This window comes from Sinocyclocheilus rhinocerous, unplaced genomic scaffold, assembly GCF_001515625.1.
Source record: "Sinocyclocheilus rhinocerous isolate Xijiao unplaced genomic scaffold, SAMN03320098_v1.1 scaffold1319, whole genome shotgun sequence".
Taxonomy (NCBI): domain Eukaryota; kingdom Metazoa; phylum Chordata; class Actinopteri; order Cypriniformes; family Cyprinidae; genus Sinocyclocheilus; species Sinocyclocheilus rhinocerous.
The window spans coordinates 452,759-468,408 of record NW_015650691.1 but is presented as its reverse complement, the minus strand read 5'-3'; the positions used below and the strand labels follow the sequence as shown (position 1 = coordinate 468,408).

Genomic DNA, 15,650 nt, shown 5'->3' with positions numbered 1-15,650 from the left:
TATATATTGCATATCTACCTTTAATTCGACAAGCAAACCCACCTCATTTTGTGGCCGTCTTCAAAAAGCAGACAGTCATGAAAATACCAGACAGAGCAGGACGTTTTGAAGCAGTGTTATCAATCTAGGTTGAAGCGTCTTTAGCTCAGATGCAAGGTACACCTGTACACATTACAAAAGCAGGAGGGGTTGGGTAACAGATGGTGCATTAATTCCTCCTGGAAAGTTCGTTCGTTACCTCTTATCCGGTTACCTCTAGGCATCCAAGGTTGTCCAATTTCTGCATTCCTTTTCTTGGTAGTAGCTCAAGTTTTAAGTAGTCTCTTTGGTCAGAACAAGATGGCGATTTAACTTTTCTACATAAAATTAAACTTTTTTTTTAACTCTACATCTACAAAATGATGAATAAAGAATGTGCATTATTGTTTTTGCTTTTTCTGTTTTTATTGAATTGATGAAGGTGATGTAAATTGTCATTATATACTCTATGGTAATTATACAATATAATATTTTGTATATGTAACTTATAGTTTTATTGTACATGACAAAAAATAATTTTATTCATTTCAACAAATTTACCAACACTGCAAATCTATATTGCATCCGACATGTCTTCTCACTGACACGCCCACAACTCTGCGTTCATGTGCTTCTGCGTTTTGTTTTTACTTACATTCTACCTAGTTAATTTGGTTAGTATATTAAACATGTCCACATTGTTGAAATATATGCATCAAATGGGAATTGTTAATTTTGTCACCTTTTTAAATGTTCAGAAATTTCCACAATATTATTTGCACCATCACAAACTGCATTTTGTTTGTTAGGATTTTGTGGAGGAAATCATAGTGGAAATCAAATTTAAACATTTTTGGAATAAAATGGCTGATCCTTTGTCTCGACTTAATAGCCAACAAATTAAAATTAATATTTCATCTTTCACATATTCTTAATTTAAACAAGAACACAGAACACAGGATGGTTCGTCTGATTATATTCTCAAATACAAAATAATGTGTTTTGATTTGACACAAAACCATATGCAGATACTGCTTTACAGACAAGACACAAGGTAAAAACATATCCACACAGGAACTAGTTTGGATCATTACTAATCTGGGAGTAGATGTGCATCAGACCAATCAGTCATTTGAAAAATGGTATATAAAAAGGAAAATGATAACCTTCACAGGCTTGAGACATCAGAAAAGTGTTATTCAAGATTTAGGTTATTAAAATTTCCAATATGATGTACCTAGACAAAAGTGTTACATGGTCTTACATCGATGTGTACATACAGGCATATGATCATACACAGAACAATACCCATAACCATCTACCGCAAAATGTGGTTCTTTAATCTTAAAAGATAAAAAATAAAATAAAATCAGTGGTAAAACTATTGGAACACAGAAACACCTTGCCTCTCTTTCACTCTATACATCAGATGTAAATCTAAGCGTGCGAAGCTTCCTCAGATTTCTCCTGCTCTATTTTGAAACATTCAAGCACATCATAGTGTGAGCTGTTTGCAGTGGACTAAACCACACATTACTAAAATCAAATGTCGAACCTCTCATCTACAAGTACACAGAGGAAAAAAAGATCAAGCTTTATGTAAACAAATATTTAGTAGAAGAGCAAAAAAGGGATACTTCTCACCAAAACTCAAACAGAGCAATGGAGGGCCACAGAAATGTGGTTACCTTTAAGGTTGGCTTAAATAGGGAGAGAATAAAGGTTTACAGAGAGCAGGCAAAAAAGGATAAGACTAGGTAAGAGAAGGAGCACAAAAAAGGCATGAGGAATGCTGCTTAGGGGAATGGGCCGTCTGAAACGGCTGCGATGCTACTACTGTGTTCCCTGGGCGCCCTGGCTGCCTTGGCTGCCCTGCTGGTTATAGCTGCCGTAACTGCCGTATTGGTTATAGTACTGGTTCCACTGGCTCTGGTTCTGGTAGTACTGCTGCCACTGCTGAGCGTACTGGGGGAAGTAAGGTACAGTGTATAAAAATACATGCAAAACATGCACATGCATTCAAGATTAGGGGGCAAACAATGCCCCTGCACAATTACTAAACTAAATCTATTACAGCTGTCATGATTAAAGTTAAAATGTGAAAAGGGTTGATTGCGGCACTACATCTAGATCTGCTCACTTTGCATCAGATTTCTTTTTAGGAGTCTGCACTCATGAATTAATTCTCTCATCATAAACAACAAAGTGCAAATACAACGCAAGTAAGAGATTCATTTTGCAGTGGAGACCGCTTCAGTGATTCTAACAGTTTTTGCAAGAATGTATAACTTTGGAATAGCTTCAGTGATGAGAAATGTTCTTTGCTTGTATATTTACTAAAATAACCAACATAAAGTCTTAATTTTCTAATGCGTAAAAACCAAACTAATTCATAAAGGTTCTTGGCATGTTAGGTAATGCAATAAATTGAAATATAGTTAAATTGATATTGCCCCCTAATGGAAAAGTGGATTTCTGCCCGTGGTGACTTTATGCAGTTTCTTCCACAGACTCTCTCACCTGCTGGTACTGTTGATTGTAGCTCTGCTGCTGCTGGTTGTAGGTCTGGGCTGTGGGTGCTGGAGTTTGACTGTAGCTCTGGTTGTATCCTGGGTATTGACTGTAGTTGCCGTAGTTGTACCCTTGGTTGTAGTTGCTCTGGTTGTAGCCCTGGTTGTAGCCTTGATTGTAAGACTGAGGCTACAAAAAATGAGAAAATATGATGCAAGCAATGACTACACGTGCTGTTAGATTCAAAAACTAACTTGGATAATGTAAGCCATGTCTTTATACCTGTGACTGGTTGTAGCCTCCAGATGATCCAGAGGCACTCTTGTTGTAGGAGCTCTGGCGGTTGTGGTTGTAACTGCCTCCAGACTGCTGATTGCGGTTGTATCCACCACGGCCTCCAGAACCTCCATCCCTGTGGTTATTTCCCCAGCGATTCTGGTTGTAGCCTCCACGGTTGTATCCTAATGAATTAGTTGACTGATTATCAACAACTTGTAGGCAGAATCTAACCATCAATGCAGAACAATAAAGAAGGAATAAATGTATAGTAAGCTGATCATTAATTGCAAAATAAACCCAGACAGGGTTTTTTAAAATAACTTATAACCCTGAAGAGTTTTCTTTATGATGATGCTGGCTGACTGTACATTATCCTGATTATAACATGGCTTCTCTCCATATATAAATATGCTGACATGAAATATTGATTTGAGTCGGAATTACTTGATAATTTTACCTGTATATTGTCCTAAAGCTTCCACAAAAAAACAATACCCCATTATAATGTTTAAATAAATCGGCCTATACTAGTGTTGTCAAAACTACCGACCGCGATACCAGTTGGTATAGCTAACATCTGAGCGCTGTTGAGCGGATTCTTAAACACTGCTGATTGGCCATAGTGTTCACGCGCTCAACAGATATGACTGTGATTAGCTAAAAAGAAAGCCGCATTTGAAAGCCGCTTCTATCAGCGGATCAGTCTATGTGCAGATATATTACGGATCTGCTAAAAGACGCGGCTCTCAAACGCTCCCGTGTGCTTCTGTGTGAGTGCTTGGTGAAGAGTGTGAAGCGATGATCATTGTAGCCAATCACAGTCATATCTGTTAAGTGCGTTCACACTATGGCCAGTCAGCGTTGTTTAAGAATCCGCTCAGCGCTCAAATGTTAGCGGGAAATGGACGTTTTTAAAATTTCAGTACTGACTGGTATGGCGGTCGGTACTTTTGGCAACACTAGCCTATACAAACACTGCAACAATACTGCAGTAATATTAATACCAAAGCCCTCGGAGATCATTTTCAGTACAATCCATAAGTGATATGGAAAATGGTGGCAGTTGTGTTTGTATGAAATGAGAAAGCAAGTCCACGATGTGACATGAAAGTAGCGCCTTTTTTTTTTTAAACTTTTTTTTTTTTCAGGATTCCTTCATAAATAGAAACGAACATCATTTATTTTAAATATATATTTTTTTTTATAACATTATAAATGTCTTTACTGTCACTTTTTAATGTGTCCAAGCTAAATAAATAAATACATAGATAAATAAATTAATAATAAAATAATAAAAATAATAATTTACTGCCCCCAAATCTGAAAAGCACAAAACTAGCAAATTCAGGACTCTTACCTCCTCGGTAGCCTCCACCTCCAGAGCCGCCCCGGTTCTGGTAGCCACCTCTGCCACCCTGAGGTCCACCACGACTGTCATAGCGCTGGAAGTTACTACGGCCGCGGAAACCACCCTGGCGGTTATCAAAGCGCTTCTCTGGAGGAGGGCCAGCTTGAGGGGACAGAGAGAGTAAAAGAGAGAGAACTAGAGCATGTGGTGATAAAGTTAACATGCTCTAGGACAAACGTTGCCTTAGCTGTGTAAGAAAACACTTGTCCCAGAGTAGGAATATGAGGACAATGTAGGGGGGGTCTTGGGGAATGAAAATTAAACTAAAAACAGTTGCCAGAAAAAGAGTGTTATGATAAAAGGTGTCCTTGCAAATTAAGAAGTACCTAGCTGAGGACAGCCATCCAAAAATTTATTAAACGTTTAATAATACAGCCAATACAAACTGCTCGGTTGCTGAAGTGAATTGGAGCCAGAGCCAATTACAGCAATCCTTATCCTCAATCCTGATTATCTGAGCTTGTTTGCAGTGGTGAGGAATGGCATGAGAGACAATGCAAGAAAATATGGTTAACAGGGCAGGGAGAGATGAAAAAAAAAGGTGAGAGGAGCTCTTTTATCTGGCAAAATGGTTTAACAGAAGGAGGGACGGGTATGAAAAGTTCTCTTGTTTTCTTTACAGTTACCATAGCAACAGAAGGCGTTTTCTTACTCACCAGGCAGTGATTACTTGTTTTTCAACATCTTACTAATGTCATGGACTACTTGTACAGTGTGGCAAAGATCTCTTTACAACAAGGCAATACATAAAGTCAAAAATATTCATTGCAACATACTATACTGCATTCTTTCCTTGTTCGATTTTTTTAACGTTTAAGCAAAACAAAACAAATCATAATTCAGCAACATGTTCAGGACAAAGAAAAAGGACTGGAAAAAAACAAGTCTTCAGAAGCACAATAGGCTAACCAATACTTTGGACTATGCTACAGAGAGAACAGAAGTGCATTAATGAACGTGCATCAGTGAGCAGCAGTGGATGTGTTTTTTTTGGGGGGAGGGCTGAGAAGGAAGGGGAAGGGTTTTTAGCTGTGAGGACAGCGCAAAGGAAGGCAAGTACAGCAGTACCTGATCCAGGATGTAGTTGCGCTTCTTGCGGGCAGCAATCTGGATGAGCCTGTTGAGACACTGCGTGGCCTGCTGAATAAGTAGGTCCCAGCGTCCGGCATAGTTGCGCTGACGACGAAGTCCCATGACCTGATGGAAACGGAGCAATAAACTTTAGTGTATAGACTTTGATTGGAATAACTACATATTTTCAAAACGATTCATTGGTGGATGGCCTGAACAACTAGATGAGTTATTGGTCTTAACCAATAACCAGGGGTGGGCAACTTTGGCCCTTGAGTTCCGCAGTCCTGCAGACCATGTTAAAACCAGCTAATCAAGGTCTGGAGGATTATTAGAAAATTACAGGCGGGTGTGTTTGATTAGGTAGAAGTTACATTTCAAAGGATAGTGGATCTCAAGGGCCAGTGTTGCCCATCCATTGCCTAGACATCTGTCTAAATGTGTATGGCTATAGCGGTGGTTCTTTAAAGATTGACACTATTTACTTTATTAGTTCACATTGCTAGTCTTAAGGTAAATAATTAATCTGTACAAGTTAACGCACAGGGGAAAAAAAAAAGATCGAATATCCTTTTTTGGGGGGAGAATATCCTTACCCACTCTATCCTAAACCAACCCATAGTTTGCTGTGAGCGAGGGATGCTGAGGAGGAGTGCTAAAATTAGTGAAGTTGTTGTTGTCTTGTTTCCCCTCAGATGCGCTGCAATGGTGATCCAGCGCGCAATTCTCGGCGTTTATCGGTGAATCCGATATTACAAAACCGATATCCGATTATTGTAAAATGCTTAAATAGCGGGAAAAATATCGGTAAATCGATATATCGGTAGATCTCTAGCTAAAATAAAAGCGTAACAGAATACCCTCTATTCAATATTCCAATATTACTGAAGCAAAGTTGCTAGATACTTCCAGTTCACATGGACTTTAAAGAGGACCTAACTTTCATAGAGGGCTTTACTATGCACAGCTGCCATAATAACAGAGATTATATTCAGCAGGCATACCTTCATCTTCTCCATGATAGCATTTGTGCCCAGGATGTTGTACTTCTTGTCAGGGTTTTCTTCAGCATGTTTTATGGCCCAGGTGGTTTTTCCACTACCAGGCAGACCAACCATCATCAGGATCTAAAGAAGAGAAAGAAAACATGGAGTCAACATTTTACAAGCTAGGTATCACCAATATCTTCTTTCCACTGCTCACGTACATGTCTTTTAAATGTAAACATTTGGTTTACTGCTATGTATTAAACGTTATAATGCTATAATTACATAGCTAATTCACAAAGATGAGGTTTTGTTGAAAAGAATTAATTAATTGTCCAGTCTATTTATAGTCATTTGGCACATTACAATAAGGTAGACAATTTTAAAGACATCAAATAATGGCATAACTTTCCAACAAATGCTAAAATTATTAGTCTCCATGGAATTACATTATAGATGCATACATTTCATCCACAGCTGAAAATTTAAAAACACAATTCTCTTTCATTATAAAATCCTTTTTGATTAGACTGCAGTACACTATTATTTTTCTTAAAAGTTCATTTCCACATCAAACCTCGCAATCAGCTTTAGTAGCAGGTCCCAGTGTCCCTCTGACTCTCTCTTCTAGATGAATATCCTGAATGAAGGTGAAGCCCTCTGGCTGAGGGAAAAAGGGCTCCTCTCTCTGTCCGAAGTTGAATTCCACGGCACAGTTCTTCACCAATACATGTGGGAAAAGAGCACGGCCGGCCAGTTCCTCTCGAGAGACATGGAAACATGGGCCTAGCCCCTTGCCATTCTTGGAGAATGCCATTTCTACTTCCTCACTGCTTTCAAAGTCCTATGGAAAACAATCCAAGTGGAAAAAAGAAAAGAGATATGGTTAATAATAGTCTCTGAGCCCATATTAAGCTGCATTATGTGTAATCTAATCTAGAAGTATGAGAGAAAAGCATAATTACAATATAGCAGCCAATGATGTCATTTTCACTGAACTTTTCCCCATAGTCTTCAAATTTACAGTTGGAGGATTTCTTGCCAGTTCCTCCATAGCCGAAAGAGAAGGGTTCTTCACCTGTAACATGAAGGAACATAAATGATAATGCAGCATAAAAAATAAAAAAAACTCACACTTTCCAGCAACATCTATCCAGCATTTTGATTAATCTTACTAAAGAAAATTGCATCAGGTGTTAGAAATGCTTTGAAGCAAGGTTATTGTAAGTCTGGTCATTTACCGAGTTGAGTGTTGCAAGAATCCAGGGACCATCCGATTCTCACCACGTGAGGGTCAGGCTCAGACGAAGGAAGGTGCTTTACTGAAATTTCCTCATTTATCTAAACAAGGAACAGGACAATAAAGATCTTTGTGACCCATCTCAGGCACTCAAACATGGCTTCAAACACTAAATAGCATCTTTGTTACCTTCATTTCAAAGCACACACGTCCTTTGGTAACACCGTAAGTGGCTCGAGCACCTGCCCACAGGTAGGCAAAACCCTCAATGGTCAGAGGGTAACCACTGTATCTGTCACGAGCCACCTTGAAGTGCAGGTCACAGTTATCTAGAGACAAACAAAGAAGCAGCCATTCTGTAATGCGAATATAACACTATCAAGCACATTTAAAATGAACAAACTATTCCTTCATTTTGAGACCAGGAATCCTGAAAATTAAGGAGGCTCTGAATCACTTTTTTCCAGACCAAGTATTGTACAGATACTTTCATTTTTAGTACTTGGTATTACATACATTTTCATTGCATTTGTTATTTATTTATTTTTTCATACTGGGTAAAAAAAAGATTATGAATGGCCTAATTTGTTTACTAAAGAGATATTTCCTTGATCATCATATGATTTTCCAAGATAATCACATGATGTTTTTCCGTAATGATGTAGGTAACCTCTAGTTATACATTAACAATATAACAGTTAACGCAATAAAGATGTGAATATATTTCTATTGTGGATTTATGTTTAATATTCCACTAATCTGATTACATCATAGACATCCTGAATCTCAAATATCTTCATTCTGCTCTCTGTCTGTTCAATTCGGTGTTTCACACAAACACTGTGAACATGCTGTGTGGTATGAAATCACTCCAAATTGGGGTGAAATGGAAATATTTTGGTACAGGACTTTCGACTTGACATGTATGCGTAACCACTGCATGTGTGGAACTTCTCTGTGAATTCCAGCCTAGGATGAGAAAATATTGTTTAAATTGATGTACTTTGATGTTCCGAACACATCTGAAAAATAGTGATAGACACAGAGTGAGCTGATGGCAGACGAACTTAAGAGTGATTACAATCATCCGGGTTTAAAATCGCGCTCAAATTGATTTGATTTTGAGCAATATTTACACTGAAGCTCGCAGGCGGCTATGGTAAGGGGCATGACATTTCCCGACCAGACGCCGAGTGCTGCCAATCACAATACACACTGGGCCCAGCTAACCAATCACAGCACATTTGATACAGGAACTATTCGAGCCGTTTGTGCCAGAATGGGGAGAGAGGTGTTGTAATAATGTAAAATATGTGAAAAATAATGTGTTTTTCGAACAATCTAGTATGAGAGCCTGTTCTAGTACACCCCCAAAACAAAATCAAGGCTTTGTAAAAGAGCATAATAGGACCCCTTTAAATACATTATGTATTAAAACAAATACCTGCAGAGGGCACCAACGGCCTGGTGACATTTCACTTTACAATGTGATTAAACATTGTTTAAATCCATTTAATTTTAATATTTGGCCGCATGCATACTCAGAAACTTTTATTTTGAAATCGCGATGTACAATACATGGCATATTTAGACATAGGTTGATGTATTCTCCTGTGTTGGCAAAGGTTTATAAATGATTTACGTTACAAATCTAGTGAGATAATGCACACTGTTTTTCCAGATGAACGTTAAGCAATTTAAATTCACAGCATATACAGAGGAAGAGTTTAGCCCCTTTCACACATACAGTACTGGTAAATTACTGGTAAGTTACCATTAATAGATCATGTGTGAACAGGACCTTTTCAAAAATCCCAGTAAATTTGTTCTGGCAATCATATCATTTTATGGAGATGGCATGATTACTCTGAGCTGTTTACAAAACTCCGTTGCTTTTTAATTAGTTATTCTATGTAAATATGCGCTAGATTTTAAATATGCGCTAGATCTTTGACCATTGCGCCTCGCAGCTTTTTGACGCGCTTCTCCATTCATCAGGGCTGCAACTCCGCAGTTGGATACTATTATGCGCGTCTCGTGTTTATAAGAGCAAAACATTCTGATTGGCTAGTAATGTTAGTTTGGTTGAGAGTGAAAGCTGTGCTCCTCTCATACCATCGTAGTCAGATATGACTGCGCTAATGCAACACGCATTGCCGCGGACGAGTAGCTGAGCATCTCTTCAGCAAGCCAAATGAAACAAACTGCCGCGAATGAAACTGAAAGTAAGACGCAGACACTCAACACACAATTATCTTCATTAAAAGTTAGTGTGACTAACATATCTTTCCAGTGCTGATGCCGCACGCTCTCCTATTGCGGGCTTTGATCTTGAAATGAGCGGATAATTAATAAAATGCAGCGCTTATCTTTTGATTTCGTTGATGTGCACTCAGTTAAATTTAAATATAGCGCGGGAATTGAAGATCGGATTTATATCCGTTTTGCGACGACACATTTATGTGGCCAAGTGTAAATGGAAACGTTTTAACAAATCAGATATATATCCAATCAGCGAAAACGCATGAAATGACCTGGTTTAAACAGGCCCATGGACTCGAAAGTGATATCAATTAACAATATATTTTTTTAAATGTAGAACAATTTTTTTCCGCAGCCAAACGCTGCACGCCGGAGAACTTTAAGCCCTGTAAGATATTTTTGATGGAATCTGAGAGCTCTCAGACCCTCCCATAGACAGCAAGGATCCTTACACGATCAAGGTCCAGAAACATAGCAAGGAGATCGGTAAAATAATCCATGTGACATCAGGGGTTCAACCATAATTTTACAAAGCTATGAGAATATTTTTTTGTGCGCAAAATAAAAAAAAAAGACTTTTTCCGTGTCACCCTAGCGCCATTTTGGAGAGTATCCACTGAACGTAAACGGCGTTATGTTGTTCTGTGTCAGCTGTGCCACACGAAAACAACGTAGCCGTGTGTGATCGTGTAAGGACACTTGCTGTCTATGGGAGGGTCAAGAGAGCTCATGGAACGCATCAAAATTATCTTAATTTGTGTTCCAAAGATGAACGAAGGTCTTATGGGTTTGGAACGACATGAGGGTGAGTAATTAATGACCGAATTTTCATTTTTGGGTGAACTAACCCTTTAATGCATTTCTCAGCTCTGTGGCCTTGGCAACTAGCTGAAATAAAATGCTTTTTTTGTTTGTTTTTTAATTAACACATTTTTTATAGTTTTAGTTTTAACTAACAATAATAACATTGTTGTGAACAATTCATCCATGCATTCTGTTTCATTTTTTTTTAATGTTTAATCAGATTGTCATAACTGGACCTTCTGGGGGAAACTAGTTTAAGGTGTCCTTGTTACAGTGTAATTATACATTTAAGTACGGAGTAATAATAATTAACTACATGTACTTACTATATGGTTAGGATTAGGGTTTGGCTTAGGGTTACTTGCATGTAATTATGCATAATTTATTGCTATTACAATAGTAAGTACATGTAAAGTGTAACAAGGACACCTTAAAATAAAGTGTTACCCCATATGCCTGTATAAGTCATAAAATAAATGTAACTTTCAGATGAATCTCTTTTAGACTGATGCTGCTTTGCCTGTCATTATATCATTTTGAAAATGCTTATTTTGAGTGGAAGCAGAAACATGCTGTTTTTCGGGCCTGTCTCTTTAAATGCAAATGAGCTGCTGCTCCCCGCCCCCTTTTCCAGAATAGAGCTGTGCCATTACAGCTCAGACCTCCTAAAAACATCTGTTATGGTTCTGATTTTCATGTTTATCGCGCTGAAATCATGTGGTTTATTTTAGATCTAAATAGTGTTCTGTGCTGGTCTGTGCAGACAAAGGCAGAACAGTTAGCATGTTTTGCTCAAACTTTCGACCATGACATTAGAACTAATACACCGTTGTCGCTTGTGAAATCAAATGACGGCGCCGTGGGTGAAAACTTACAGATTAATGGGCGGTAATATTATAATTAGATCCCTTTGCCACGTCACCAAGGGAGCGAAATCTGATACACTCGTTTCCTCAGATGCTTGCAGAAAAAGGCTTACCAAAACGAAGTTACTGGGTTAATATTTTTCACGTTTCCTTGGTTGGTAGATGCACCGGGGACCTGATTATAGCACTTAAAACCTGGAAAAGTCAGATTTTCATGGTATGTCACCTTTAAAATAAAATGTTACCAGTACATCTGATGGTTGTAATTATTTTGTATAAATGAGTAACCATACAGAAAGCAAGTCTACGTTTCATTTTGCAGACTTTAACGAACGAGTGCCAGCACACATATGTGCCAGACAAATAGACGGAGCAAAGTAGAATGGGAGCAAAATAATTCTGACTAAAATATTTTGCATCCAAAAGTGTAAACACTTTGTTTTTTTCCTTTGCTGTACTGAAAACATACCGAACCATAACTTTTGACTTTTGTGTACGGTTACACACCTAGTGCAAATACAAACAGCTCCATCACAAGAACATCTCTCTTTAATTATACTCACAGGTGTCAATGACCACAAGTTTATCATCAATGTCTTCCTCTTCTTCTTCAGCTGGGGGCTGTGGTGACCTTCCCCTATAATAACCAAAGAGAACTATGAGATTGAGCAATACAAAAAAAAAGTAAATCCAATGAGACCTAACTTACCTCCTTTCCTCACGATGTTCATAGTAACCGTATCCTCGACTATCATCATATGACCTCTTGCGACTGTATGACGAGTATCTATCATCCTCTGATTTGGCTTGTGCATCCCAGTCACCGGCCTGCTCAGCCTGCTGTGGAGCATCCTCGTCGGCCTTATATTCAGTCTTCACCTCATCACTCTCTGCAAAGATTTGGATAAATATATCATAAGCTACATCAGATATATTTATGTGGTAATAGAGTGCAACAGTCAGAAGTTCTGGAAGTAAAAACTCCATTCATTTTCTCTATAGGGCATAGTGATTTTTAACCATTACTGATAATTCTGCTGTGAACTCTAAGGTTGTTAATTGATTGCATATGCTTTTGTTAAAGCCATCTGCTCACGTTAATCCAACTTGTTTTTAAAATAATACAGTTCTTGGTGAAAAACTACATTACCCATGACACTGTAGAGAAAATTCCAAAAGTTTGTAATGTTATGATGCACCTTTTGGCTGTTTGGCTTGGTTTATGGCTTATTGACTTTGAAAAAATCCCTATGGGAAAAATATTTCCAGAAAAAGCACTCTAGAGCACAATTTACGTTATAACTGACTTTAAAGTCAACTTGCACAAAAAAGAAGCTTAAACCACAAGTGATGAATTCTCTAGTTCGACCATTTTAATGCAGTGACTCTGTGGAATTACATTAACAGCTTTATGAAAACAATTTTTTCTTGTTTTCTTCAGCATAATATTAACTAACGGCACACAGTCCGACTTGATCAAGAGCATTATGTGCTAGTTTAATGGTACAACACTTGAACAGACTTACCGGACTCTTTCTGCTGGCTGCGTTGACTTGAGTCTCCTTCTGGGATCTCCCGTGACGCTGGCTCGTCGAACCTCTGCTCACCCTGTGGCTGCGCATGTGAAGGAGTCTCCTCATACTCCTGCTTCACCTCATCCTGCTTATAGTGCTGCCTGGCTGGTTCCTCAGGGTACGGCTTCTTGGCCTCAGGCTCCTGGAATTCATCCTGGTCATCGGAGCACTGCTCCGTCATCTGTCCTGTCATTGCGTCTGATGAATAATCACTTGTTCCAAAACCAGGTATGGGGGTCTCGGTGCTGTCCTCATTGCCTTCGTTACTCTCGGTTCCCTGATCATCAAATCCACCCTGGAAAAGGTCTGTGCTGTTTCCATCATCAAACTGTGCCTTGGCCTCTTCTCCATAATCTTGCTCCCTGGCTGAAAATTCTGTGCACACACATATATATGTATATACAGGTGCATCTCAATAAATTTTCCACGACATTCTAATTTATTGAGATGCACCTGTGTATATATATATATATATATATATATATATATATATATATGTGTGTGTGTGTGTATATATTTGACTTTTTAATTTTTTTTTACAATTTTTTAAAGATAATCTAGTCACAAAGAGCAACTCCAAAACAACAACAACAAAAAGCAATGTAAAGCTGAGTATAACAAACTACATATCCATGGTTTATTCAAGATTTTATTACATTTCTATTTCACAAGTTATTTTATTTTTCAATTTTTTTATTAGTTTTCCCATGCCAGGAAATCTCAAATGGCTTTTTTCTACATTAATGTCAATGTTGCAATAGTTTCACTTTATTTTATGGTGTGCTTATTACAGTGTAATTACACAATTACTGAAAAATAACTAACAACATGTACTTTTATTTATATACATATACTTTATATATAATGTAAAATTGGGTTTAGTGTTAGTGTGAGGTTAGTGTTAATAACATGTATAAAAATACTGAGCAAAGCATTTACTAAAAATATATTTTGAAGCTAAGCATCACTAAAAATCTCTCTCACACACAATGTTTTTGTTGCAAAATTGTCTTAAATTTTTCAGTCATTTGAAAGTGCTCAAGATTTTAAGTATTATTAAATCATTTTAAGATAATTCACACAAAAGAAATTTCAACAAAATATCCATGACTTTTAAGAATCTAATAATGTCTTACTGAAATATTTTTATGCTACCAGATTTTTCCTGTTGTAAAATTAAAAATGTAGTTTTCCACGACAATGGAAGCACGTTTTAGATGCCCCTTCTTGTATTTCCTGCATCAGAAGGGGTCCCCCTATGGTGGTTTAACACGTTGCCAGACGACTCTCCTAATCTCTGTGAAGCACATCTCCATTCGCAACAACACAGCCTGCATTGCAGCTTCAGAATACAGCCAAGACAAAACATATGAAAACACGCATTACCTTCCTCCTGATAATCATTGCCCTCTCCCGGCTCCCCGCCAGCCTCATAGTCTTGATCCTGCTCGTCCGATGGCGCAGACCCCGCCGCCTCGGCCTCCAGCGCCGCCTGCAATCGGTCCGCCAGATCCGCCTTCAGCCCGCGGGTGTCCAGGCCTCGCCGCTGGAGCTCTTCCTTCAGCTCATTGACTTTGAGCTTTTTGACATTCAGCCCGCTCATGATTCATGCACCCCTTCAGCAGTTTATTCCAAACTGTGCGCCTGTACATTCAGAGTAAACACACGCGATGCATTGATTGGTTACTGTACGCGCTCGGCGGATCATCTTCACACTCGCTCAAATATTAGCCTGCGTGCTAACAGGATAACAGAGGCCGAGGTCTTTGCAGCTAAAAAACAACTTCACTTCTTTTGGAGGGGTATTTAGGCTTTAGTACATCAAACGCAACAACATGCATAGATCAAAATCCATTCGTTTAAGTGTCAAAACAATCTATTGTCATGTTTCATTGTATCCGCTGTCTGCACACTTAGCATAGCAGCGAACTATGGAGTCAAGTAATTTGCGCGCAAAATCCACACGCCTCACATGCATACTCTAAATGAATCAAATATAATTTTAAGTCACTAACTGAACATACATACTACCTCGTATGCGCAGAAAACACAATATTTACCTTTTTCTGTCAGTTTCTCCCTCAAGCAAACTGTCGTTACGAAGGTATCGAAGATGGAGGGTGACCGTGGTTGCCCACTTCCTCCGCCTCACGACGGTCTGAGCGCTCTCGGTCCCTGCAGCTGATTGGCTAAAGCTGCTGTCTGTATGACCCGCTGTAGCCAATCATATTCGTCATACGCAGCCTTTCTAATGTTCATATAAAAACAACGTAAACGTGTCAAATACAACAAATCATATCTTTGTTATTATTCTAAGAGATTTAAAGTACTGCTGTAATTCACAGAGAACAGGCAGAGAATGGGTTTCTGGTTAGAAAGGGTACATAGATCAAAATTGTTCAACAAAAATCAAAAGTTGAATTAAATACATTATGTTTTACATTTAAATAGAATAGAAAGTGCTAGAGTTAGAGGGTCAAATAAAGATGGATATTATCAAATATAAATTGATAATCAAAAATATTATCAAATAAAGTTTTTGTCCCAGTTAAAAGCACCATGCAACACTTTCTTCCCAAATAAACAAAACTATTAATAATTAGTATTACTCCATATATCCACTTTTTCAAT

At 38.3% G+C, this 15,650-nt stretch overlaps 1 protein-coding gene across 1 annotated transcript; it reads right to left on the bottom strand.

Annotated features, from left to right (window-relative positions):
• Positions 1-979: 979 nt before the first annotated feature.
• On the bottom strand, positions 980-15,204 carry LOC107712123 (heterogeneous nuclear ribonucleoprotein U-like protein 1). Its single transcript, XM_016517267.1, has 15 exons — positions 15,080-15,204; positions 14,406-14,663; positions 12,972-13,394; positions 12,155-12,335; positions 12,009-12,082; positions 7,703-7,842; positions 7,515-7,614; positions 7,239-7,351; positions 6,851-7,117; positions 6,292-6,414; positions 5,174-5,413; positions 4,166-4,382; positions 2,812-2,990; positions 2,539-2,718; positions 980-1,983 (listed from the first exon to the last, which is right to left on the bottom strand). Exons 2-15 carry the CDS (start codon positions 14,620-14,622, stop codon positions 1,852-1,854), a joined length of 2,586 nt encoding a protein of 861 aa, XP_016372753.1. The 5' UTR covers positions 14,623-14,663; positions 15,080-15,204; the 3' UTR covers positions 980-1,851.
• Positions 15,205-15,650: the final 446 nt, after the last annotated feature.

Bases quoted from the DNA above. Each gene is read 5' to 3' on its own strand.
- LOC107712123 (XM_016517267.1), bottom strand. From the start codon at position 14,622: ATGAGCGGGCTGAATGTCAAAAAGCTCAAAGTCAATGAGCTGAAGGAA. The intron at 2,991-4,165 runs GTAAGAGTCCTG...CTAATTCATTAG, and splicing joins AGGTGGAGGCTACCGAGGAG to GATACAACCGTGGAGGCTAC. The intron at 1,984-2,538 runs GTGAGAGAGTCT...TACTTCCCCCAG, and splicing joins ACAATCAACAGTACCAGCAG to TACGCTCAGCAGTGGCAGCA.